The following is a 26,101-nucleotide window of genomic DNA, read 5'->3' as shown; positions in this document are numbered from 1 at the left end:
TTGGACTCAGGAGCTGAATGATTTTTGAGGTTTGTTATAATCGGGTGGAAAGATCTTCTGGATTCTCATGGTCTCTGTCACAGAGGGTGAAACTTATCCTTGTGGGAAGAGCCCTCAAAAGGCGCTCCATAGCCATAAAGCCCAGGTTTGAAGTGGGATTTAGGTAATACATGGACCTTCTGCTGGTGCACTGCCCAAGGGTGAAGCGCAGCCAAAGATATTAAAATAAATACAACCCACCGTTTTGGGGTGACACTCCAGAGGGGACAGAGTGCTCCCCCTTGGGATGATGCACAGATTCATAGGTTCCAAGGCCTGCAGGGACCATTGGGATCATCTAGTCTGACACAGGCCGGAGAACTGCCCCCAAACAATTCCTAGAGCGGATTTTCTAGAGCAACGTCCAATCTTGATTTTAAAATTGCAAGTGTTAAGGAATCCACCGCAACCCTTGGTAAATTGTCCCAATGGTTAATTACTCTCACTGTTAAACATTTACGCCTTGTTTCCAGTCTGAATTTGTCTAGCTTCAACTTCCAGCCATTTGATCGTGTTAGAGCTTCCTCTGTTAGACTGGAGAGCCCAGTATTAAATATTTTTTCCTATGTAGATACCTATAAGCTGATAACCACTGAACATTACTCCCCAGAGTCCTGCCTGCCACCCCCTATCCGAGGCAGAAACCAGCAAACAAAGAAATGGTCGCATCTGCTTTTGGGGAAAGAAAACAAGCATTATTCATCTTCTCTGAACGTGTTAAACAATTACGGAGAGTAAATGAAAATAGAGGGATTGGAACTAGTGGGTGCCAACCTTTAAATGACATTGAGATACAAACATGATCAAAGCCTTTCTGAAACGTTACAGACTCGCTCGTATTTTTAATATATTAGCCATTTGGCAGGGGGAGGCTGCCAGGTAATTTAGAGCCCGATTTTACCTTGTTGTTTAAAATATGATATACAAGAGCGTTTAGCAAATCAGATCTGAATAGAAATGTTTCGGAAATTTCAATGTTCCGTTCAGCATGGCAGCCCCCAAAGCAGAACACTGTGGTGCTGATCACGAAACCTGCAAAGGGAATGCAATATTAATTTTAATCATACGTATACATATCACAGAGCAGAAAAGGCAGGTGCACACACCCAACAGGCCGTCAGCAAGTCTACAGCCAAATCCAAGGCTAAAGCGAGCTAATTCAAAACCCAGATGGGCGAGAGCTTTAAATGGCAGGTTAACAGTAAACAGTGGAAGGAGACAGGGAAAGTGAAACTGACTAATAGACCAGATTAGCAGCGCTGTCTTCCTGTCTGTCTGAGTTTTGGATTGAGATCCCACCCCCGCAGTACCCAGTGCTGTCCCCAGCTGGAGAAAATGGAGGAAGTAAGCAAACACCACAAAGTTCTGATTTTTTTAAACATTCCGTTTTAATTTATTAATATAAAACAGTAAAGAAATTTACCAGTCTCCTTCCAAGCGGTGTCATCCCGAAGAAGGGCTTAGCGTGGCAATATTATTACTTACTGTGTGTGGTACGGCAGCAGCTAAAGCCCCCAGCTGCGAACAAGGCCCTCTTGCGCTAGTTGCTGTACATGTCGTGATGGTCCCTGCTCGGAACAGCTTACAGTCTACGGAGATCCGATAAAGGGTGGAAGGGGAAAAGGCCCAGTGACAGAGCTAGGGTTAGAATCCCGGTCTCTTGACTCCCAGGCCAGGGTGGGCCCTATCCATTAGCTCATGTCATCTGCACTGTCTTTAACTGGATGTGGGCTCAGAGGAGCAGAAGCGTATCTCCGCCCTCAAACTCCAAAAGGAGGTTGTTTTTGCCTCATGCAGCAGCGAGGAGCTGGGTCCATCCCTACGGTCAGCATGGAATTGCATGGGGGTGCCTTCGAGACAGCTGGAAATAGGGCGACCACCTAGCAAGTGTGAAAAATCGGGATGGGGGTGGGGGGAAATAGGCGCCTAGATAAGACAAAGCCACGAATATCAGGACATCTGGTCACCTTAGCTGGAAAATGTGTTGGTGCTAATACCCTCTGAAACATGGCACTTCCCACGTGGCGCCCTTGTACTGTGAACTGCCGTCAGCCAAATGGCCTTGCTTCCATCCGAGCTGGGTTGGAAAGTTAGAAATGTGTATTATAATAATAATTAATAATGAATTGCAATGGGTGACCCTTTCCCCTGTCCGTGACTCCCAGCCATCTGAATTGCTTTTAGAATGTGCTTGTCAGCTGAGATCTGGCATGGCACGTGCCAGCCGGGAACGCACGATTGTGCAGACAAATGACAAACCCCAGAAAACAGAGGATTACAAACATTCCCCTGACCGTAACCCTCTCAGTGCAGGCATGCCAGCTGTACAGCCCTAAAGCTTCCCCTCTTCTGGTGCCCTCGGGGTTGCAGGCTGCAGGGGGGGAAAAATACAGTAGGGTGGCTCAAGCAGAAATGTGCCTTTTTATAGACTAAATGAAAGTATACGAAAGCCTGGGATTTAAGCTCGCCCAGTTTTGCTGCAGAATACAAAAGGCTGAGGAGGGGGGTTAGTGTACTGGTGGCTTTCTGACAACAGCAGCTTTGCAGCTGCCCAGAATAAATCCGATTTTAGTATAAATAAATATATATCAGCAAAAAGGGCCAAGCTAAAATATACATGTAAAAATCCAGGGCTCTTTCCTGACTCCTGGGCTTTCTGTCTTGCAGAAGGAACCCAGAGCTCACCCTCCGCATGATTTGCTTGCTGCCAAGTTTTTAGGGTCATCGCTGGTAGGGGGGAGGAGGGGGAGAGTGAGGGAAAGAGTTTATTTGCTGCATGCTAAAGCTTCAGGGTTTGCTTGGCAGCTGCTGGCTGGGAAAAGGAAGGGTGGTCTTGTGGTGAAGGCGGGGGCTTGCATGCGGACACTCAGGGTCTGATTGCTAGCTCACCTGGACAAGTTATTGTGCCTCAGTTTCCCCACCTGTAGAATGGGGATAATGATTCCTCCCTTCCCTCACAGGGCGGTTGTGAGGGCAGAGTCTCTGAGGTTTATGAGATGTTCATATACTACAAAGGTGAGGGACATCTGCCTAGACCAGTGGTTTCCAACCTCCACGCATTTCTCAAGCTTGTTAAAACCCCAGAAAAGCAAGCTGAGGTTTTCACCTAATCCAAGGGACTCCAGTAGTTGGGGCTTTAAGAAAGGGAACGAGACTTGTGAAAACACCCCGAGAGTTGGGCTCTGACTGAGCTCCCAATGGGCTGTGGTGATAAATGCACCACTGGGTTGTAAAGCCCAGGAGATTCCTCTGGAGCACAGAGCTGGACGGGTGCAGAGAGTGGCCCTTTCCCACCTGGCTGGTCTCACCTTGATCACCACTGGGGTGTTACTGACTCTTGACCCCCAGGGGCTTCACTGCCTGCTCCTTGGGTACCTGGGCTCAGAGGGGAAGCATTGCACGGGGACAGTTAAATGGTGGAAGTGAACGTTAGCTGCATAGGAAGGGCCCAGCCCTTTGAGGAGGCCTGGAAAGCAGGAATTGCTGCTGAGATCCTGGGAGGGTGGTATAGCTGCCTACCCCACCCTGCAGTTTCTCGCCCTCTGGGGCGTCCCCTTCCCCACTCCTTATATCATATGTCCAGCATGTGTGTGCCTTCCTGAGCTCTTACTAGGGGGTTGCCGCCCGACCTCCCAGCACTGTGGGGCACCCCCCAACGCATCACCCCCTTCCCTGGGTGGTCCCTTCGCTGCTTCTCAGCTCCCTCTCTCCCCAGTCTCTTTTCCTCCCGCACTGACTTAGGGTCTTTGTCTGGCACTGCTCCACGGCACAGGGACACCGGGATCCCCCAGGTCTCACACACATGGCCCATCGTCTCCCCTCCGTGTCGCCCCTTCAGAACGCACGTCATGGTTCAGATGGAGGGTCCCCCGTCCGTGTGTAACCACAGCAGGCGCGGGCTGGTGTCTCTTGGGAGATACAGTGGCGAGGCGTAGGGCGCTGCTGAGGGGACCAGGACAGCCCCACCTTGGCAGCCGCCGTATCTCAGGCTAGGCGTATGGGACGAGGCCAGGAAAATGGCCACGCGCAGTGGGAGGGCTGATCAGCATGGGGCTGGGCCGAGGCTCGTCCTTTGTGCCATCTTTGTGCGGCGACGGACTTGCTCAGAGGGAGGGGAAGAGCGTGGCAGCGGGAAGGGAACGGGGGCGTTTGTGGAGGGAGTTGGTTGTGAAGTTAGCGGTCAACATCGGGAGACCTTGTCAGGGCGGGGGGCAGCCGTAGAAACGGGCCCTGCTGCGTCAGCCCCGGGAATCAGATCCAGCTCGGTATAGGGGGCCTGGTCGTGTGGGCTACAGCCGTGGAGATGGGCACGGCTATGTGAAACAAGTGTGGTACCGTTGGCCTGGGACTTGTGCATCTCCGTACCCCTCCGAAGGGACTGGGCTGGTGTGAGTCAACCACTTGGACTCCGGCAACGCACTGGGTCCTGCTCCCCGGGACACACGCTTGCCCATGGGGGTGGGACAGTGTCACGGAGTCCCTGGGCGATGCTCTGGAACTGCTCCCCATGAAGCCAGGCAGGACTCTGGGGTAGTCGCCTTCCTGTGAGCAGCCTGTCTTCAGGACACACAGCTCACACAGCTTCCACCTTCCTGGGTCTGACCTCGGAGCATTCAGCATCCTCTGCCCCTCCATGCGCTTCCCCCAGCGAGTCCACTCAGGTGGGGCTCCTGGGGAAGCCAGAGGGTCCTGCCCCCCAACTTCGCAGTCAGACGTGACTCTCAGCCAGCCAGTAAAACAGAAGGTTTATTAGACGACAGGAACATGGTCTAAAACAGAGCTTGCAGGTGCAGAGAACGGGACCCCTCAGCTGGGTCCATTTTGGGGGCAGTGAGCCAGACAACCACGTCTGCCCTTCACTCCATGTCCCAGCCAGCCCCAAACTGAAACTCCCTCCAGCCCCTCCTCCTCTGGGCTTTGTTCCTTTCCCGGGCCAGGAGGTCACCGGATTCCTTTGTTCTCCAACCCTTTAGCTCTCACCTCGCAGGGGGGAAGGGCCCAGGCCATCAGTGGCCAGGAAACAGGGTGTCGGCCCTTCTCTGTGTCCAGACCCCTGCACACACCTGCCCTCTAGGGCTCTGCAATGATCATACACCCTTACCCCACCCCCTAGATACTTAAGAACTGCATAGGGGAAACTGAGGCACCCCCACACTATTCGGAGGAAACATTAAGAACAGTCCCACTTTGTCACATCTCTCCCCCCTTCGAGATCGAACTGAGCGGGGTCACTTTACCCGGTGACCTGGGGAAGTTCGAAGCCACCAATGCTCCCATGGATGCCCCAGCATCTCCCCCATTCCTTGGTAGGAGTTACACCAGGCCCTTCCAGTTTCACGCCCTCCCTTAGGTCGGGGGTGGTCGATAGCACTAGCAGGCTGCATGTGGGAAGGTTTCTGCAGCCCATGCCCTTTGGCCACCCCAAAACCCCAGGGGGTCAAACTGGGATTGGGTCTTCTCCGAGTGCTCCAGTCTGGAGGGCTGCAATTCGGGCTCTCTTGGTTAAGGGCCCCCATCTTGACCTGGGCCACATACTGTTCACTTACAGAACTAGCATGGAGACATCCCTTTCTCCACAACCTTGTCTCCCAACAAGCTGGCCAAACACAGCCACTTGGTTATAGGACGGTGTACCTTTCTTAACAGCTTTCACTCCATCTGAGACCTTCTCAAAGCTATCCACACTGGATCTTTCAACAGGAAAGTCAGTGGATCCATTCACAACAGAACATTTCTGGCTGTTAGGAACTGAAACTTTCTTGATTAAATCACTTTCACACCCTTCCGTTGCAGTAAACTGCTTGCAAAGACTCCATGAGGATTCCTTTCCCTAGGGCTTTTCTATGCAACAATTCACCCCTCCCAGAAATTCTGCCCTTACCCTCTTTACCTAGGGCTTGCTCTAGGGGAACACTTTCCTGAGCAACAACAGACTCTTTCTGGGTCTCCCTTACATCCAGAATCACCTCTGGCCCATCAGGCGGATTCCTACATAATCCCCTTTCAGGCAAACTTACAGACTTCCTAGATAAAAGGTTAGAAGCATTCTCCTTCCCTTTGCCACACACAAGTTCAGGAATCTTTTCCTTCTTGCTACAGGTTTCCACACCCTCAGTAGGTAACACAATCACACACCTTCATGCTCTCCTTGTGCCCTGGCTAGGATCTCACCCTGATTAGACAGAGTTGCTCCACCCTTTCCAACAACACACTAGCAACAGGCAAAATACAAGCACCAGAATTGTCTGGTCTCGGGGATTTTACATAGACCCTAACTGGATGCGACCTAGTTACAGGGCCATTCTCCCGAGCAGACAGAAACTTAGGACCCTTCCCTTCCTGGGCTTTAGCTGAATCCAGAACCAGCTCTGAGACAACTGCACGACCCTCAACCATCATAGGCTGAAAGGCCCCTTCTGTCTGCTCCACAGACCAAGAAGAGCCGGACACACTTTCTCCTTTCCCAGACACACAGCTTGGGATCTCTTTCCCCTGGTCCCAGCACACAAGGCTGGTCACAGACAACTGCTTGGAGATCAGGGTAGCTCCCTCCATAGGCAAGTCAATACCCCTGACAGACAGAGACCCATTTCCTTCACTGTCCCAATTCTCCACCCAGCTAACAGGTAAGGTCCAGGGACTCTCATCTTCCGCTCTCCTGGCCTTCCCACCCTGCTGACTGGACACAGCCATCAGATCGCAAGGCTGCCTAGGCTCATCCAAACTTTCCTAACCAAGCACCTTGCCACTCCCCACAGATCCCCTGCCCTGCCTGTGTCTCCCCCCCCCTCAGCTGGGGTCTCAGCTCCCACTGTGCTCAGCGCTGCCCTGGCTGTCCCAGTGGGGCAGGCCACTGCTTTCCTCAATGCATCAGAGCCAGGGAGAGTCCCCACTCTTGTGTGCAAGGGGGCAGGGAGCATCTCTCTGTCCCACCCAGCCCCAGGGGTCTGGTTACAGGCAGGCAGGTATCCTGAGCCTAGCGGCTCCTCCCTGCTGCCAGCCATGTCATCTGCATTTTCACTGACCATTTCCCTCTCCGCTGATTGGTTCCCTGGATTCAAATTCAAACCCTTGGCAGTTACAGGAACAGGGCCTGGATCCTGTCCCAAAGAGACACAGTCACCCCACAACAGGGTCTCGCAGCTGGTGTCCTGGGGCACCCCAACGACCAGTCAGCCCCACTCCTCCTGGGTCTGCACAGGGATCTGGGCCATAGGCAGGGCGAGGGGCTTCGTCCCTGGGACCCTCACCCAGCTCACACAGACCCTCAGCATCTGAGGCTGCACCACCCAGGGTCTGACACCAGTTCTCTCTGTCCCAGGATCTCGCCACCCCAGGAATGTCTCCCCATTGACCATCACCTTCCGCTCCCACTGGGGGTCCGAGGGGCCTGGCCCCAGGAGACTCCATACAGACATATAGGCTGGGGTCAGGAGTGGGAGCCTGTCCACCTCCCCACCCATCTGGCTGACGGAGTCTGTGGCCTTGGGACCCAGCAAGGGAGCTAGACACCGGGGCTTTTCCGCAGGGTCCCCCTGGTTCAAATCTCCAGCCTGCTCAAAGGCAGTGAGGTGGGCATCCACACCCCCCCTCCTTAACTAGGGGCAGCAATTTAGTCTCGAGGTTCCCTGCGGAACTGGCCCCCCGAGGTCTATCCCCACTCACCCCTGGGAGGTCCCCTAGGCCTCTCCGCCCCACCACCGCCAGTTCATGCTGCTGCTGCTTCTGCAGCTCTTTCTCGGGCTCTCGCTGTCTCTCACAGTCCTCTTGCTCTCTCGGACTCAGCTCCAATCCCATCTGTCTCCGATCCCCCGATGGGGAACCCGATCGTGAAGACCCTCGTCTGGTCGGGGACAGGAGTCTTGGGGATGCCTGGCTCCCACTCCAGCTGCTCCCAGATCCTGCAATAGCCCCAGTTGGGGTCAGGAATCTGCTCCTTAGAGCGATCATCCTCCTCCAGCTGCACGATTAACTGTGCTTTGGTGAACTTTCCAACGCTCAACCCTCTCTTTCTGCACAGGGTTACAATGTCCTTCTTAAGGAGACGGTGACAGGCCATCACTCCGCTCCTCCCAAGTTGTTCTGGACTCACAGGCCTCTGTGTTCTCAGCTCCCCACGGTTTCCAGGGAGAACCCCTCGTGTGCCAGCCCTTCTCGAGGTCACCCCCTCTTTGCCAGGGTCGAGCTGCAGACTCCTCCGCCCCTTGGACTGCTCACTGCAATCCCCAGGGGAACCCTGTTACTGCAAAAGTCCTTCTCTCTCCCCGGGCCAAGCTGCAGGCTCCTCCACCCCTGAGACTGCTCACTGCAGTCCCCAGGGGGACCCCATTACTGCACAGTCCTTCTCGCTGGTCACACACTCCCAGGGGTTAACCGCCCCCCGAAACCGCTCCTCTCTGAGCCTTCAGCAGGCCTGGTCCTCGGCGATCCCCCTTCGTGTTACTGCTCCCCAGTCACTTACTGCAGGAAGCGCCATCCACGGGGTGCAGTACATCCCACCACTGCCACCAGTTGTCACGGAGTCCCTGGGCGATGCTCTGGAACTGCTCCCCATGAAGCCAGGCAGGACTCTGGGGTAGTCGCCTTCCTGTGAGCAGCCTGTCTTCAGGACACACAGCTCACACAGCTTCCACCTTCCTGGGTCTGACCTCGGAGCATTCAGCATCCTCTGCCCCTCCATGCGCTTCCCCCAGCGAGTCCACTCAGGTGGGGCTCCTGGGGAAGCCAGAGGGTCCTGCCCCCCAACTTCGCAGTCAGACGTGACTCTCAGCCAGCCAGTAAAACAGAAGGTTTATTAGACGACAGGAACATGGTCTAAAACAGAGCTTGCAGGTGCAGAGAACGGGACCCCTCAGCTGGGTCCATTTTGGGGGCAGTGAGCCAGACAACCACGTCTGCCCTTCACTCCATGTCCCAGCCAGCCCCAAACTGAAACTCCCTCCAGCCCCTCCTCCTCTGGGCTTTGTTCCTTTCCCGGGCCAGGAGGTCACCGGATTCCTTTGTTCTCCAACCCTTTAGCTCTCACCTCGCAGGGGGGAAGGGCCCAGGCCATCAGTGGCCAGGAAACAGGGTGTCGGCCCTTCTCTGTGTCCAGACCCCTGCACACACCTGCCCTCTAGGGCTCTGCAATGATCATACACCCTTACCCCACCCCCTAGATACTTAAGAACTGCATAGGGGAAACTGAGGCACCCCCACACTATTCGGAGGAAACATTAAGAACAGTCCCACTTTGTCACAGACAGGTACCACTAGGACGCTGGACCTAGGGACGCGTGGGCTTAGGGGCTACCAGGGGTGGCGAGGCGCGGCACGCAGAGGGAAGGGGGAAGAGGCAGAGCCCCAGCGAGGAGGCTGGCAGACACCTTGCTCACAGCTGTCTGTGCTCCAGGGTGGGCAGTTCCAACCACGAGCGAAGACTTTGGGAGGGGCAGAGCAGATTTCCGCCCCCTGCCAGGCTGGGCTGGCCACCCGCAATGGAATACCCGACAGCTAATAAGCTGCTCCACTTCATTATCAGCGCGTGACAGGGGGCCGGGCCGAAGCGTTTAACTCTAGTCTCTGTGGCTTGTGCTCTGAAGGCTCTTTTAAGATCTTGAAAGCACCAACTTGGGTTTCTCCTGCATAATTTTTGCCTTCGTTTGCATGGCTACCACGGTGCCTGTTCCTGCCACGATCCGCTCCAGCGTCCCTGCGTGTATGCTGCATGCCGGTGGGCATGACCCGTTCTTCGCGCAGACCCTTGCTTGGGGCTCTGGGCGGGGTCTTTTAAAACCGCCCCTCCCAGCGCACAGACAAGGTGAGCCCAAGCTGTGCAGTGCCCCCTGCTGGGAGAGCCGCAATAGCCGCGATTTCCCCACCTAATGCCCTGCAGCAACGCTTCTGGGGGGGAAAGGGGCTGAGGCTGGGGGAGCAACGAGCTACCCCGTAGCCTGTGTTCTTATAGCATTCCCTACAGCACCTCCTGCTGGGAGAGGCTGGGACTGCAGTAGCCAGGGACTCACCCCTCCCCCCCCCGGCCAGCTCTCCTGCACCATCCCCAGCAGGGATAGCCAATAGGTGAGCCATGAGCCAAATCTGGCCCGCCAGATGCTTTTGGACGAACCCCGCAATCTTTTTATTTACTTGTCCTTATTGTTGTGGTTTATTTTTAAATTATTTTCTCTGGCATCTGGCTCTTGACTGAACCTTGCCCAAGAAATCTGGACCGTGACCAAAAATAATTGCCTACCCCTGCCCTGCAGCAGCCCCTGCTGGGAGAGCCAGGCGCTCCCCCCAACCCTCGCTCTCCTGCACCATCCCCTGCAGCGTCCCCTGCTGGGAGAGCCAGGCACTCCCCCCAACCATGCCCTGCAGTGCCCCCCGCTGGGAGAGCCAGGCACTCCCCCCCACACCATCCCCTGCAGCGCCCCCTGCTGGGAGAGCCAGGCACTGCCTCCCACCACCCCCTACAGCGCCCCCTGCTGGGAGAACCAGGCACTCCCCCCCATCCCCTGCAGCGCCCCCTGCTGGGAGAGCCAGGTGCTCCCCCCAGCCTGCGCTCCCCCCCTATGCCCTGCAGCGCCCCCCGCTGGGAGAGCCAGGCACTACCCCCCCCACCATCCCCTGCAGGCCCCCCGCTGGGAGAGCCAGGCACTGCCTCCCACCACCCCCTACAGCGCCCCCCACTGGGAGAGCCAGGCACTCCCCCCATACCCTGCAGCGCCCCCTGCTGAGAGAGCCAGGCACTCCCCTTCCCAACCTGCACCATCCCCTGCAGGCCCCCCGCTGGGAGAGCCAGGCGACCCCCATCCCCTGCAGCGCCCCCTGCTGGGAGAGCCAGGTGCTCCCCCCAGCCTGCGCTTCCCTCCCATGCCCTGCAGCACCCCCCGCTGGGAGAGCCAGGCGCTGCCCCATGCCCTGCAGCGCCCCCTGTTGGGAGAGCCAGGCACCCCCTCATCCCCTGCAGCGCCCCCTGCTGGGAGAGCCAGGCACTACCCCCCATGCCCTGCAGGCCCCCCGCTGGGAGAGCCAGGCACTCCCCCCCACACCATCCCCTGCAGCGCCCCCTGCTGGGAGAGCCAGGCACTGCCTCCCACCACCCCCTACAGCGCCCCCTGCTGGGAGAGCCAGGTGCTCCCCCCAGCCTGCGCTCCCCCCCTATGCCCTGCAGCGCCCCCCGCTGGGAGAGCCAGGCACTGCCTCCCACCACCCCCTACAGCGCCCCCCGCTGGGAGAGCCAGGCACTGCCTCCCACCACCCCCTACAGCGCCCCCCGCTGGGAGAGCCAGGCACTGCCTCCCACCACCCCCTACAGCGCCCCCTGCTGAGAGAGTCAGGCCCTCCCCTTCCCAACCTGCACCATCCCCTGCAGGCCCCCCGCTGGGAGAGCCAGGTGCTCCCCCCAGCCTGCGCTTCCCTCCCATGCCCTGCAGCGCCCCCTGCTGGGAGAGCCAGGCACTGCCTCCCACCACCCCCTACAGCGCCCCCTGCTGGGAGAGCCAGGTGCTCCCCCCAGCCTGCGCTCCCCCCCTATGCCCTGCAGCGCCCCCCGCTGGGAGAGCCAGGCACTCCCCTCCCCACCATCCCCTGCAGCGCCCCCTGCTGGGAGAGCCAGGCACTCCCCTCCCCACCATCCCCTGCAGTGCCCCCTGCTGGGAGAGCCAGGCACTCCCCCCAACCATGCCCTGCAGCGCCCCCTACTGGGAGAGCCAGGCACTCCCCTCCCCACCATGCCCTGCAGCGCCCCCTACTGGGAGAGCCAGGCACTCCCCTCCCCACCATCCCCTGCAGCGCCCCCTGCTGGGAGAGCCAGGCACTCCCCTCCCCACCATGCCCTGCAGCGCCCCCTACTGGGAGAGCCAGGCACTCCCCTCCCCACCATCCCCTGCAGCGCCCCCTGCTGGGAGAGCCAGGCACTCCCCTCCCCACCATGCCCTGCAGCGCCCCCTACTGGGAGAGCCAGGCACTCCCCTCCCCAACCTGCCCCATCCCCTGCAGCGCCCCCTGCTGGGCCGGCCAGACGCTGCCCCGGCCCCAGCTTTGCCCGCGGGGCCGCGCGCCGGGCAGGGGGCTGCGGCCGGGAGGCGGGGGGCGGGGCGGGGCGGGGGGGGGGGAGCGGCGGCGCGTCCCGGCCCCGCGCGGCTGCGGAAGGACAGGTGGAGTCCTGGTTGCCATAGCGACCGAGCCCTTATAAGGGAAGCCGCCCGGCTCCCTCGCGGCGCAAAGGTCGGCGCGCGGAGGGGGCCGGGCGCTGCGGGGCCAGCCCGTGCACCCGGCGGGGGCGGGCGGGCAGCGCAGCGCAGCCCCGGGGCCGCCCCTCTCCCCCCCCGGTGCCCCGCCGCCGCCGAGCGAGCCGCGGCGGATTTATAGACACTGCAGATCCCATTGTGCGGAGCCGGCTGCGGAGCCGCAGGAGGCTGCGGAGGGGGGGCCCGGCGGGGCCAGGTGAGGAGCCCGGCTGGGGGGGGGGGGTCGGTGCGCGCGCGCGCGGCCGGGGCTGGGCTTGGGGCGCGGGTGGCTCCGGCGCTTCCCCCTGGAGCTGTGGGGGTGGCTGGCCGCCGTCCCCTTTCTGCCTTGCTGTGTGGGGGCTGGGCCCCTTCTTTGCGGAGCTGGCAAGGAAAGGGGGTTTCCCTCCCTCCCCCCCCCTTCTTGCCCGCCGGACTCCTCGCGACCAGTCTCCCCTGGGGGGCTACTTCCCAGCTCCCCACTCGGTAACACGGCGGGGGGGCGGGGGTCCAGATCCCAGCAGGGGCTGCCCCCCCCCGCGGGCTGCCGCACACATGGGGTGCTTTGGGGTGGGCCGAGGGCCCCGCGCTGGGGCTGGCAGCGGGGGGATTCGCTCCTGTGTCATTGGAGCCTGGTGGTAATTTGCGCTGCAGCTCCGCGGCGTGTGATGGGCACCTGTCGTCTTCCCCTCCCCCCCCCATCCCTTTTCAGAGCGAGAACCCGGCTTCAGGAGATTTGGGGTGTCCTGAGACCCTGCAAGGCCCATGGTGTCGAGTCCCCCCCCCCCCAACTCTGCCTCCCTGCTCTTGCTAGGTCCGGCTTCAGAAGCCACCAGCCTCCGTTCGGCCACCTCTTCCGCGCGTCTGCCCCCCAGCCCCCTTCTGCTTTTTCCTTCTTTGGCAGCTGGGATTGCTAGAGTTTAACAGGTTCCTGGGGGGGGGGGGCTGGAGAGGGGGAACAAAGTTTTCGGGAGGCCAGAGCAGGCAGTCGCTGTCCTGCGGATTGGGCTCCCTCAAACTCACCTGGCCTGTTGGCCCTTTCAGTGGGAGGCCTGCCTGCCATGAGGATGCGGAGGGTCCCCTGCAAGGTGCACAGCCTGTGCCCACACTGAGCTCTGGGTTGGCCATCAGGAACCAGGGAGATTGAGAGCCAGGCTTCTCTTAAGATACCATCAGTTTAACGGCACCCGGGGACGCCAGCCAATCTCCTCTCTGTCCTCTCGCTCTGAATTCACTGGACTGGAAAAGCTGCCGAGTTAACAGGCAACCTAAACTCTGACCCTCGTTAATGTGGGCAGCTCTGCCTGGATGAACCGGGCATGCAAAAAGCCATCTGTAGCATTGGCATGAGACTGGCATCCATCTTGTGGCACCCTGCAAACGCAAGCCGGCAATGTCCTGGCCTGTGAGCTGCTCTGTACAATCAAGGGAGACTGGGGGATAGTTGCCATCCCCTGATGATACTGTATCTTCCATGATCGGGTTGGGCCTGATTCAGAGGGGCGGTTAGGGATCTCCGTGTGAGACCCTGGGGAAGCTGAGGCTTGGCACAGTGTCTGTATTTTTTTTACATGAAAACCTTCACCCCCTTTCCTCCTGGAAATCTGTGTTTCCCTTTGTCACAAATGATCCCTATCGGCTGTACAAGTTTAGTGGCAATGGTGCCCTGCCGTAGAAGCAATCCAGAGCAAATCCTGCTCGATGGGACTTTCAGGAGCACAAAAGGGACAAGAATCGAGGTGTTTTATTTCCCTTCCCAGGGGCCGCCATCCTATTGCTCCTTGGAGGTGGAACAGTGGGCCGTCACAAACTGCTGTAGTTGGAAGGAGTGTGTGTGTGTGTTTAGGAGGGCTTGTGTGCATTGGGATCCCTGGAAGTGCAATCCTATCTGGCTATATTGATCATTCCCACTGGGTGCAATTCCAGGCTGATTAAAAAAGCCACAGCCCAGAGTTCAGATGGGAATGAGGTCATTGGGAGTTGAGGGTCATGTTACAGCCTGTCACCCCATTTCTCACTGGATTTTGTGTGTGCGGGGTTGGGGTATGGGAGGAGCGATTTTAAGTGATTTTGAAGTGGATAGTAAATGCAGTTCCATTAGTGAAACTGATTGCAGCCCAGGGGAGGGCATTACCGAGCGGGTGTGGGACTAATCCAGCGGGGAGATGCTGAACAAATCCCAATTAGGAATGATATCCGACTTCATTCCAGTGACAGGCAGGACGCGTCTGGTGCATTCTTGGTAGTGACAGCCAGAGCATGCCATTCGCGAGGACGGCTTTTGCTTGGTGCTTTTGAAAATTTGTTAACAGATTTAACGGAAGGATTATGTCCGCACTCCATCGGAGCTCTAAGTCTGGAGGTTGTTGCATGCATTTGTGTGTGCATGTGTGGCACTAGTGCTCCTGCCCTGAACACCTACCACACACAAGGACGTGTGTATACGCTCACACACACATTCTGGCTCTGTATGTGGAAAGTTTCCAACCCTTGCTAACGCCATTTCCATTCCTGGGGTTACCAGCGTTGGGTATTTGCACCGTTGAGAGCCCTTGCAAAATGGGCTGCTGGCTGGTGCTCTGATGGCAGTTAGACTAGGGGATACAGCGTTAAAATTCCCTGCAGCAACCGGTGACCCATCTACCCTCAGGTTCCCACTGATGGGTTCAGCTCCATCATTAGCAAAGCTGGAAACCCCTCTGAACGGAGTCTAGTGTAGATGGGGCCAGTCTCTAGGAATGGTGCTAGCAACCAGCCTGTTTAAACAGGGCTGTGGCTAGGGTGGTTTGTCGGATCAGTGGGAATAGCATTTCTCCCCCCTATAGGAACTGTTGTCCTAACAGCACAGTATGGGGACTCTGAAAAAGAGGGTAGGACTCTAGCATGTCTGGGTCACAGGCACAGTATAATCCCTTCCCTCCTGCAGAGAAATCTGCTAGCCATAAGCAAGGGTCTTTAAACACAGCTGTAGTTAGAATCCTAAATCTCAGAAGTCACCTACTACAGGACAGGCCTAACAAAGAAAATAACAGAACGCCACTAGCCGTCACCTTCAGCCCCCAACTAAAACCCCTCCAACGCATTATTAAGGATCTACAACCTATCCTGAAGGACGACACATCACTCTCACAAATCTTGGGAGACAGGCCAGTCCTTGCCTACAGACAGCCCCCCAACCTGAAGTAAATACTCACCAGCAACCACATACCACACAACAGAACCACTAACCCAGGAACCTATCCTTGCAACAAAGCCCATTGCCAACTGTGCCCACATATCTATTCAGGGGACACCATCACAGGGCCTAATCACATCAGCCACACTATCAGAGGCTCGTTCACCTGCACATCCACCAATGTGATATATGCCATCGTGTGCCAGCAATGCCCCTCTGCCGTGTACATTGGGCAAACCGGACAGTCTCTACGTAAAAGAATAAATGGACACAAATCAGGTGTCAAGAATTATAACATTCATAAACCAGTCGGAGAACACTTCAATCTCTCTGGTCATGTGATTACAGACATGAAAGTTGTGATATTACAACAGAAAAACTTCAAAACCAGACTCCAGCAAGAGACTGTTGAATTGGAATTCACTTGCAAATTGGATACAATTAATTTAGGCTTGAATAGAGACTGGGAGTGGCTAAGTCATTATGCAAGATAACCTATTTCCCCTTGTTTTTTTCCTACCTACCCCACCCCACCCCACCCCCCTGCTTCCTCAGACGTTCTTGTTAAACCCTGGATTTGTGCTGGAAATGGCCCACCTTGATTATCATACACATTGTAAGGAGAGTGATCACTTTGGATGGGCTATTACCAGCAGGAGAGTGGAGTGGGGTGGGGGGAGAGAAAACCTTTTGTAGTGGTAAACGCCCATTTTTTCATGGTTTGTATGTATAAGAACATCTTCTGTATTTTCCACAGTATGCATCCGATGAAGTGAGCTGTAGCTCACGAAAGCTTATGCTCAAATAAATTGGTTCGTCTCTAAGGTGCCACAAGTACTCCTTTTCTTTTTATAAATCTCAGAGGTGAGAGAGACCAAACAGAACAGCCAGCCCAACTTTCCACCAATGCAAGGGAATCCCAAATGATTTGGGCTTCTTACCCCCGTTCCCCATTCTAGTAAGTGTCCCTGGCAAAGGGCATTGGGTGTCATTTACCTCCAAGGGCACTTGGGAGAAACAGGCTGAATCTCTCTCTTAAGCAAGTGGGCATTAAATCAAGGGGTGGCCCTTGCCATGCGTGGGCTTGTGGGCAGGTGGGAGTGAGGCACACGAGGCATTGCAGCCTCTTGCAAGCAGCCAAGTTCTGCCTTGTCCTTGTCAGTCTCCCTTTGTGCAACTAGCTGCTTTTTGCAGTTGTCATAGCTCTGCTGCAGTTTGATCTGCCCGGCTACCTCCTGGTTTTCCTGTCCAGCTGGAGGCGGCTCTGCTGACCTGCCCTACCCACTGTAGATGTAGAGGTGGGGCTGCCTTACTCTTGCAGGATCCGATTCACTGATCCTCATGCAGTCGTTTGTCCAGGTGCGAAGTGAACATAGAAGGCTACCCAGATTACACTGCTTTGCGCTGGTGTATCTGATCGCCCCCATTGCCTGCAGGGTAATGAGGAATCAGACCCTTGGAGCCTCCTCACCCTTGGAACTGGACGGAGCCCCTGCTTGAGGAAGTGAGTCTGTTTTAAAGCCATGTGAGTGGTGAGATGGTGACATTCTTGGGTCGGGAGGGAAAATAAGCTGTGACAGGGACAACTGACCCTTGACTTATGTGGCGTGGCCTAATGGCCCTCACCGCAAGCATCTGAGGAGCATAGGGTTATCCCAATTGCATCAGACGACCAGTCTATCGGGTCCAATATTTCCAAAGCTCCTTGCCAAAGACTCACTGGAACACTCTGACTCTGGTGCAGGCCCTGTGTGTATTATGGTGATTATTCCTCGCAAATGCGCACCAGAGAATTTATAGAACAGGTGGATGCAAGCCCTGCCCCAGAGGGCTTTGCCCTACGAGTGAACCATCTGCAGCCCCGTGGGAGTAGCAGACGAGGACGGAGGAGATGACTGAGGTCGGGCGGCAGAGTTGGGGCAGTGCAGTGCCCCAGTTATTCAGCCCAGGTTGTGATGTGCTCAGCTTTGCAGTGCAGTGGTTTGCCGCGGGGAGGCAGAGTCTGTTTTTTTTGTAAGCAAATCCAGTTGTTGACTTGCTTCTATCATGATGCCCCTAGGAAGCAGGGCTTGACTAATGCCAGGGTAGTTGCTTCAAGCCTACAGATGGGATTTTCAGGAACATCTTGCGTTTCAGGAGCACAAGCCACATTGAGTCAAGGCACTTGTGCTCCTAAGTGACTTAGGTGCTATTGGACACCTCTGGCTATAACTCTCTCAGGAATTGACAGCTGCTGAAAGGATAGCTGTAGGATTGATAGCGAGAGCTGGAGAGGGGTGTCTAGGGTAGGGAATGATAGACCTGTTGATCTTTTTCAATAGCCCATCATGCTTTGGTTTGGTTCGGTTCAGGGTCCTTCCAGGGTCCTGGCTGGAGCATAAACATTCCACTCTAAGTTGAGCATGGAGGATGCCTCCTACACTTTAAAAACCAACCCCAACCAGCTAACCGTGTCCCTTCTGTTCAGGGAAATGTGCCATGGTGCGTCTTAGCTGGAACAAGACACACTCCCCTGCCCTGTTTATCATTAACAGAATCATATTAAAATTGCAAACTGCGGGGAGCCTGCTGTGGTCAGCACACTGACTAACCCAGATTTCATTTATTTCCCGTTTTTAGCCTTGGACAATTGCTAGGACTAGATTTTTGTGTGTCTCCCTTTTCTACAAATGGTTTTATCCACATCCCCTGACCCCGCTCCTCTTCTCAGGCGGGTGGGTTATTGCAGGGTGGGGGGACTGAGTTCCTAGTTAGTCTGTCATTTCACGGCCTTGTGGACATGAATTTCCTTGTAATTATAATTTCTGCCTGTGTAATATTTCATACCTTCTGCATCGCTCTGTCTGCAGCGAGCTGCCTGTTTCATCCGTAAGAAGGCTGTCCTTTCAGATCCTCTCTGACCATTATCTGCCTTTGATGCTTTTGAAGAGCCAGAGATATGTTAATTTTACCTCTCCTCTCCCTCCTTGCCTCCTCCCCTCTGCAAAATCCATCATCCAAGCCAGCTGCAGCATTATTTGCTCCTGTGCAAACAGCAGTGCTGGGCGGGGGTTGGGGCGTTCATAGAGTTCGGCTGGGTGCTATCGCGTTCCCCGGCCGGAGTTACTGAGTCATGGCTTCGGTGGAGCTGTGCAGGGGGAGTTGGCTGCTTTCCTGGACTAGGACAATAGGCGTTTTTGTTGACCTTTTTGCCCTGATGCTCTTTCTAAAGACTCTTCTCCCCCCCCCCCCCATGTTAGTGAAGAGCAGAGCCCAGTTAAATAAATACCTGCCATAGGGCCACCTGGCCAGTGCCTCAGAAGGGCGACAGAAAACCGATCTGATGGCAGAATGGAGCAGGCAAAAAACTAACTTGTGCTGTGAGATGAGCTGCGTGAGGGGATCTTGTTTATCGGCCCAACTTCTGTGGGTGAGCAAACCGAGCATACCCAGGGCTCTTCTTCGGGGCTGGGAAAGGTACTCCCAGCGGGGCAGCAAAATGCAAGGTGTTTAGCTCAATCAGTTAGCTCATATTCTAAGGGACCATCCAAGGTAGAGTGGCCTGGTAACCGCTTTGCGGTTGTAGGACAAAAAGGGGGGGTTAGTGGGTTACAGATGGTTGTAATAAGCCATAAATCCAGTGTCTCTGCTCAGTCCCTGATTTTTAGTGTCTAGTAGAGTAATGAATTTAAGCTCCCCGGCTTGTCCTTTGCACGTGTTGTGTGGCTCTCCTTTGAGGTTGAAGACTGATTGCTCCGACATGGAGTGATGGCTTTGGGGAAAGCCTTCGCCCCAGGAGATAGGGTGTTTGTCTCTGATCATCATGCTGTGTGAACCATAGTGCCAGGTGCCCTAGAAATGCCTAGGGAGACCGACGGAGCCCTCTGAAATGAACACCTTTAAATAGCGACATTTCATTCAGGCCACTTGGCCTTGGTGAAAGGAAGCAGACTGACAATCCTGGAGGTTTCTGTTTCTCCCCAGGCTAGCTGCAGCCTGGGCCCCTCCCAACCACCCCATTGACCTGCTCCAGTCCTGACCTGGAGGGCCGAGCTCCGTTTCCAAGCCCAGTCCTGCTGCCAGCCAAGGGACCAGTTGTGCCAGGGTCGCTGGAGTGAGACCCAACAAGCTCATTTCATGCAGGACACCAGTTGGTAAGGACTCTTGGCTGCATTTGAACCAATGACTTGGAGTCCAAAGGCCCTTGTTGAACAGGTTTTGACTCTCCATTTGCCCAGGGTTCCTTTCTTTCCTGCCATCCTTTCATTCTTTCCGTTTATTTCTCTTCTCTTCCCCCCTTCCCTCCCCCCACCCCCTGTGTGTCCCAGTACACACTCCTTTCCCCATCCAGCCTCCATCTGTTGTCTCCAAGGTATTCCTTCCAACAGCCAGGGTCAGCTCATCCCAACACGCTACTCTCAGATTTCTGGGACTCAGCTCCTGCCGTGCCAAGGTAAACTCCCCCTCCAGGAATGAAGCACTTACCTGGACCTCCTAGAGAGCTGGCCAAGATCCCAAAGGGTTCCAGAAGGAGCGGGTGACAAGACCTTGAGGCTATATTGGTGTGGACTCTGTCATGTGAACTAGATTGAATGATTTCCAAGGTGTTCTCCACTCAGGCTCTTTCCTGCTGTTTGGGATGTCAACGCGATCGCTGCTGGTTTAATGTGGAATGACTGTGTATGGCGGGGACGGGATTTATGGAGCTCGCCTGCGATAAGCTTATCCACTCATGCTAAAACAATAAATAAAATATAAACCCAGGCCCGACGGGGAGATAGGATCAGCAGTATCAGGGACTGAGGGAAATTACTGAGGCTCTTCCACTGCAAAATAACAAGGCTGGAGATGAAAAGCCATTGCATCAGCACTTTGCCCATCCTCTCTCCTGCCAGCCTGACCCCTCCAGACAGGATCCCAGCTGGCTCTCCCAGGGCCTGAACATTCCAGCCAGCTCAGGGACTTCCCCTTAACCCCCCACCCAATTACCGAGCACAGCATGGGTGGTGGGTGAACCCCACTTTGGGGAGGCCTGCCCCCTGCCAGAGCCCAAGTCTGTTCCCCCCTGTGGCTAAAGGAGCCCCTGCTGGCTTCAGGGGAGGGTGGGGCCTTGGGATGGAGTGAGGTCGGGGACATGGCCTGGGTTAGGGGAGGCTTAGCCTCCCCTGGCCTAAGATACCCGCCGCCCATGGAGCACAGAGGCATTTCATTACCCAGTGTTGCAGTCTCCTCCCTGAAAGCAGGCACGTAGGAGGTTTGCTGGGCTAATGGTGGGGAGGTGCAATGGAGAGGGCACAAGACTGGGGCTTAGGAAACCTTGGTTCTTGCCACTTGACTCACTGTGTGACCTTAGGCAAGTCACTGCCCCTGTCTGTGCCTCAGTTTCCCCATCTAAAAAAACCCAGGCTAGTGAGTGGTCCCAATCTCCCTCTGCAATTAGTTTTGATATGTGTGGATGAAAAGTGCTTAGTGGTATTATCCCCAAAATTTTAGGGGCTTTTACTGATGGTCGGCTCTGGGGTGACAAATTGAGAGGCCACCACCTCTTACTTAAGCCTCCAGAGGGTTCTGTTACACTGTCCGTGGCTGGGAGATCCCAGTGACACCATGTTGTAGAGACCTACTGTGTCCGATCAAAGCATGGACGGGAATGGGAGGCAGGGCTTGTGTGGTCCCTTGGATGGCCATCCAACATCACCAGGACTGGGCAGAATGGAGTTCTGCTCCCATTTCCTCCTCTTCTTCCAGTTGGCAAGGGCTGTTCTCCCTCTGCACCCACCTTGCTGGGGCTAAGTGTTGAATCCAGCCTGTGGCTTTGAAACTGAGCTGAATCAAGCAACCAGTTGAGGGACCAACCAAATCACGTGCTCAGTGGACTTGGGTCTTGCAACAAAGGTAGAGCCATCATGCTCTTGTCCCTTGGCGGTTACTCTCGGGTATTTTGGAGACACTGGCTTTAAGGGAGGACTCTGCGCCACACGTCACTCTGTAAGACAGGCACCGCGGTATCCGGCATTGGGATTCAGATCTGGGCTGCCAAGGGTGCCCGAGCATGTCCTAAAAATCGCTTCTGAGTGTGGCCCAGTTTGAAACGTGTTTAAAATTCTTGAATGGCTTTTTGATCCCCTCCTGTGATCAGGTACCTGCTACCATCCTGAGCCCCCTGTCCAGAGAAGACATACTCTTAGTGCTAGTCTAGATGATGGAGATTTGCACTAGTGTCAGAGCAACTGTGCAGATGTGGGATAACTACCCCCAGTGCAAAAGCCTAGGAAAGATAGATCCGTGCACAAGTGTGTTCCAGGGTAAGTCACTCTGGTGCAAGCCTCATATTACACCAGTGCTTTCACTGCCCTGCAGAGAACCCCAGGACAGACAGGGCCGTACACTGTGGAATATTGGAGGTGCCTTCAAATCCGACAGCCACACTCCACCTTTCCAGTTCTCTCCCCGCTCCTGCTCTCGGGGCATTCGCAACAAAGATGTTTTTGTGTTAATTAGTAGGCTTGGAGGATAAGAAACCATTTTGTAAGTTTCAGACTCTTGGTGTTCTGGAAAAGCTTCACAGGGTAGCTTTGGTTCCTGCTGCTGGCGGTGATCCAATAGTACCTGGTAATCAGGACTCCTGGGTTCTACTTCTGGCTCTGCCTCTGAGTCAGAGTATTACCTTGGAAAAGACCTGTGTGACTCAGATCTTATCTGCATGAGAAGGGTGTACCTGTTTCACTTAAATCTGATTTAGTTCGACCGGTGCAAAGGCTTGTTTAGGTTAAGACAGGCTTGTGTCAGTGAGGAGCTGACTGACACTACAAGCCACTCTTAAGCTGAAATAAATCTCTGCGGGGTTTTCGGTCAACTTGACTAAACTGGTTTACAAAGACACCTTTAGTACAGCTGTTGCTAGTTTGTGTGTAGACCAAGCCTCAGTTTCCACATCAGTAAAATGGGGACAATACACCTGGTACTTAACCTCCCCAGGCTCTCTGTTTGCAGAAGGCTTTGAGACTCCTGGATAAACACTCTCGAAATAGGCACAAAGTGTTATCATGGTTCTACTTTCTCTAGATCCTGCTGGTGGGAGAGTTTAATCAGCTGTCAACATTTCCAGGACTTAAGGGCCAGTGGAATATCAGCAAGGGTCCTGCCTTTTAGAAGGGGAAGTATCTTAGGCGTGTAGAAATGTAGAGCTGGAAGGGACCTGGAGAAGCCTTCAAGAGCTGCCTCCCTCCCACAGGGGATAGGTGGCTTTTCCAGGCTCCAGGAATGCAGAAACTCCTTTGTTCTGCAGCGGGTTTGTTTGCCTGGAGTTAGCGCGGAGGCAGTCCCAGATCAGTCCTGAATCAGCTTATATGGCCTGTACTGACACTTACGGCACTGGCCAGTTACTGCCCCTAGACACAGCTCTGGGTTGTAGGAAGCCTTTTTTGATGCCTCTGTCAAGCATGTTGACTCACTCCGTGTGTGGGGGGGGGGGGGTGTGAGCACAGCGTTCTAATGTTTTTCTCTAGCTGTATTTTCAGTTACTGGGTTTTGTTAGGTTTCAGAGGAACAGCCGTGTTAGTCTGTATTCGCAAAAAGAAAAGGAGTACTTGTGGCACCTTAGAGACTAATTCAATTTGTCCTGTAGGAGCAAACAGGCCTCGGATACCCCCTGTACAGGCCATGCCAAATCTGAGCCACACCAGACGCCAGTACATCATTGTGTCGCGGGCTGGGCGAGCGAGTGCACCCCAGGGCTGCTTGTGTCCCAGTGGGCTGCCCTCGTCTGGATTCCACCCCTTTGCTCATCCCATCCCCCCACCTAGCTCACAGGGCTAGCTCAAACCATGCGTTTGCTGAGCTGATCATCTCCTCTGCTTCCTGAGAGCAAAGCCGTGCTATCGGCATCATGCGGTGCCTTTTTTCATGACTGCATCTCTGCTAGCAAGGGCCTTGGGGGTATAGAGGGACTTCCTGGCCCTTAATCTCCTTGGTTAAAGATCAGGAACCAGGTTCCCCTTGGGCACCTATCGCTGCAGGGCGCTGCAGCTGGAAAGCATGCCCTCGGGTCGTGGGATATGGGACTGGCATGCTGGAGCCTGTCAGGGAATCCTTAACTCGACCGGTCCTGCTTCCACTGACAGCCCACTGCACTGACAGCAGGGGACGAGCATTTGTCCTGCTGCTTTGCGCCAGACTGGGCCCACGTGACGAAGGCAGCCTTGGCCAAACCCTAATGCAGAGCCTGGGGGCCTTGGGTGCTCTGCTTCGCCCCTCTCCCCTGCCCTTTCTCGTGCTAGCTCAGTGGGCACTGGGTGCGTGTGTGTATTTTTAAAGGGTAAGGGATCCTCTGTAGGGAGAAATCTGGGCTAACCAATACGGACATTCAAAGGAGGTTTAAAACCATCTACTCTCCCCTCTGTAGTCATCAGCTGATGCTCCTGTAAGTAAGGCCCCACTTCATTTGTAATATTGTGGTTCCCGCAACATTAGGCTTCCACTGCAGTTTTGATTTTTAATTAGCTTATTTTGCACAGTCCACAGTTTTGCACACTTTTTGTGAGTGCAATTGGTATTGCACTAACACTCCGTGCCTGTGAAAGGTAAATGGCTAAAATGTCCTGACTCGATTTCTACAGCAGTTGGGTTAAGACTTTTGAGTCTTTTATAGTGTACCAGTTACGTTTTTTTTAATGACTGTAATGTAGTCGCAGCAAAATATCTGGTTGTTTAAAAAAATAATAATAAAAAATTTGCAGGCATAACAAAACCTGTGTGTTTATATCCTTCCAGCACATTTTTCTTAAACAAATCGGCCTTCTCTAACTTACCGCTATTAATAAAGGTCCATTATTACTTTTCCACGATTTTCCATGTCTTGTCCGCAACTCAGCCGCAAGTATTTGAAGATCACCCCGTGATTCAAGTAGGGACTTACCCACAAGGATGTGTCTACACTGGCGCTGGAAATTACCCCTCCAGTTCCAGTGTAGACATAACCCTAAGGGAAGGATCCCAGGGCCTCTGGTTTGCTTGTCTATCCAGGAACTTGTGTGCTATAATTGAGGCCCAGTTCCTGTCGCTCTCCAAAGCATGTCGGCTAGATGCAAGCAATGCTCCTAGCCTTGCAAACACTCTAAAGGAGCACCAGCTACTTCCGCTCTGGTCCCTTCCCTCAGGATCAGCCCCACAAGGGTTGCTGGGGACAGAAGGATGGGCCGGGAGAATTCCTTTAAAAGAGAACTTCCCTGGAGAGAGACCCACCCAGCAGGGAAGCCGGCCCAGGAGGGCAGCGCCAGCAGTCTTTAGAAATATCCAACATGATGGCATGAACTTTTTGGGGCATCCTCCTATCCAGGCCTGGCATCATAATGCCCCCTCCATTCTTCCGTTTGACTCCGAACCTGCATTGAACCCTCATGTGTGTTTGTCCCCTATCGCCTGGCTGCATGTTCCCCTGGTCCCCCAACCCCCGTGCCCCCACCCACCAAGAGGCAATAGCAGCATGATGCTAAACAAAACCCGAGGGAGGGGACTTTAAACAGAAACAAAACCAGGCTTCATCTCCCAGTTTAAAGTCAATGGTTCTCCAAGCAGCATCTTAATGGTATTTTTTTTGTTTTGTTTTGTGTTTTTTTTTGTTTTGTTTTGTTAGCAACCCAACTACTGGAGCTTTAAGGTCAGTATTTCTGAAATTGTTTTCCCCCCCCACGCTTCTGTTGAAAATGCATGCGCTTTTTCACCCTTTCTCCATCTCTGTGTGCGCAGCTGGGGGTTGGGAGTCCGGGGTCTCTCATCAGGGTTGCAGTGTTCAGCTAGTTGGGGGGTGTGAGTCAGGAGCGGTTGATGCTCATGAGAAGGACGCAGCTGCTATTGCCAGGTTCTGCAGGACAGGCTCTTGCGTGTCAGAGTCCGCTTCGGCTCTCAGTTACATCCCTGTAAATTCAGTTAAAGCACTTCAATCGGTGTCTGCTCTGGGTTTACAACCATGTAGCAGAGAGCAGAATCCTGGCTCCTTGACTCTGGGGAAAGAGCCGTGAGTGGAGACGGAGGCTTGGGCCTTTCCAGGTGGGCTCAGGAATCCAGTTCAAATTCTTCACCCAGGTGCTAGGTCAAAGTCCTAGATGGGAGAGAAATAATTCAGATCCTCAGCCTGTTCCTGGTCAATCCACAGACCAGAGGGTTCCAAATGCCTCCCTCCCCTGTGGTCTGCTTGTCACCATTTTCACCACTCCCCACCACCATGTGCAGCGTGCAGAGTGTCAATCTGCACTGGGCTTGCACGATTACGCCGCACCAATCGGCTTCACTTTTTGCTTCTTGTGCACAAGCCTATTGTGTTTGGGGTTCCAGCGGGGTGGGGAAAGGCAGAAGTTGTTTTTAAATCCCATCTCCCGCCTCCAAACGATTTGTGTGTGGATGGGGGGTGGGGAGGGCTCAAACCCACATCTGAGCCTGGGTTTACAGTGCAATATAGACATACCTTGAATGAGCTGTTAAGGGTGATACGCAACTAGCATCCGGTTTGTAACAGACTTGGAAAGAATAACAAAACTAGCCCGGAAGTACCTTGAAGTTTGAAGCCAATAAAACAGTCTCTTTGGACCCTCTGCTGCAGTGTGGTGCCATGGAGGCCTTGCACACCAGGAACTGTGTGATATGTCTGGTTGTGAGCTGCCACACCAGGGCATAGGCAAGGCTGGTCAGTCCGCTGGGAAGCCAG

General features: G+C 54.9%; 1 protein-coding gene across 15 annotated transcripts in view; it reads left to right on the top strand.

Annotated features, from left to right (window-relative positions):
• The window catches only part of SRCIN1 (SRC kinase signaling inhibitor 1), a 190,538-nt gene that overhangs the window by 98,131 nt on the left and 66,306 nt on the right, over positions 1-26,101 (top strand). For 11 of the 15 annotated variants that reach the window (XM_073326148.1, XM_073326149.1, XM_073326150.1 and 8 more), the window contains one exon: positions 25,034-25,057. The exons of 1 other annotated variant lie outside the window; for it this stretch is intronic. In XM_073326148.1, the coding sequence (XP_073182249.1) occupies positions 25,034-25,057 (24 nt within the window). Of the gene's footprint in view, positions 1-12,301; positions 12,466-16,849; positions 16,925-25,033; positions 25,058-26,101 lie in introns of those variants that run through there. 3 more of the 15 variants (XM_073326153.1, XM_073326152.1, XM_073326154.1) reach the window with 3 other exon arrangements.

Source organism: Lepidochelys kempii, chromosome 27 (genome assembly GCF_965140265.1).
Source record: "Lepidochelys kempii isolate rLepKem1 chromosome 27, rLepKem1.hap2, whole genome shotgun sequence".
In the NCBI taxonomy this organism is placed as follows: Eukaryota; Metazoa; Chordata; order Testudines; family Cheloniidae; genus Lepidochelys; species Lepidochelys kempii.
The sequence above is the reverse complement of the archived record's forward strand: the minus strand, read 5'-3'. Positions and strand labels throughout refer to the sequence as shown.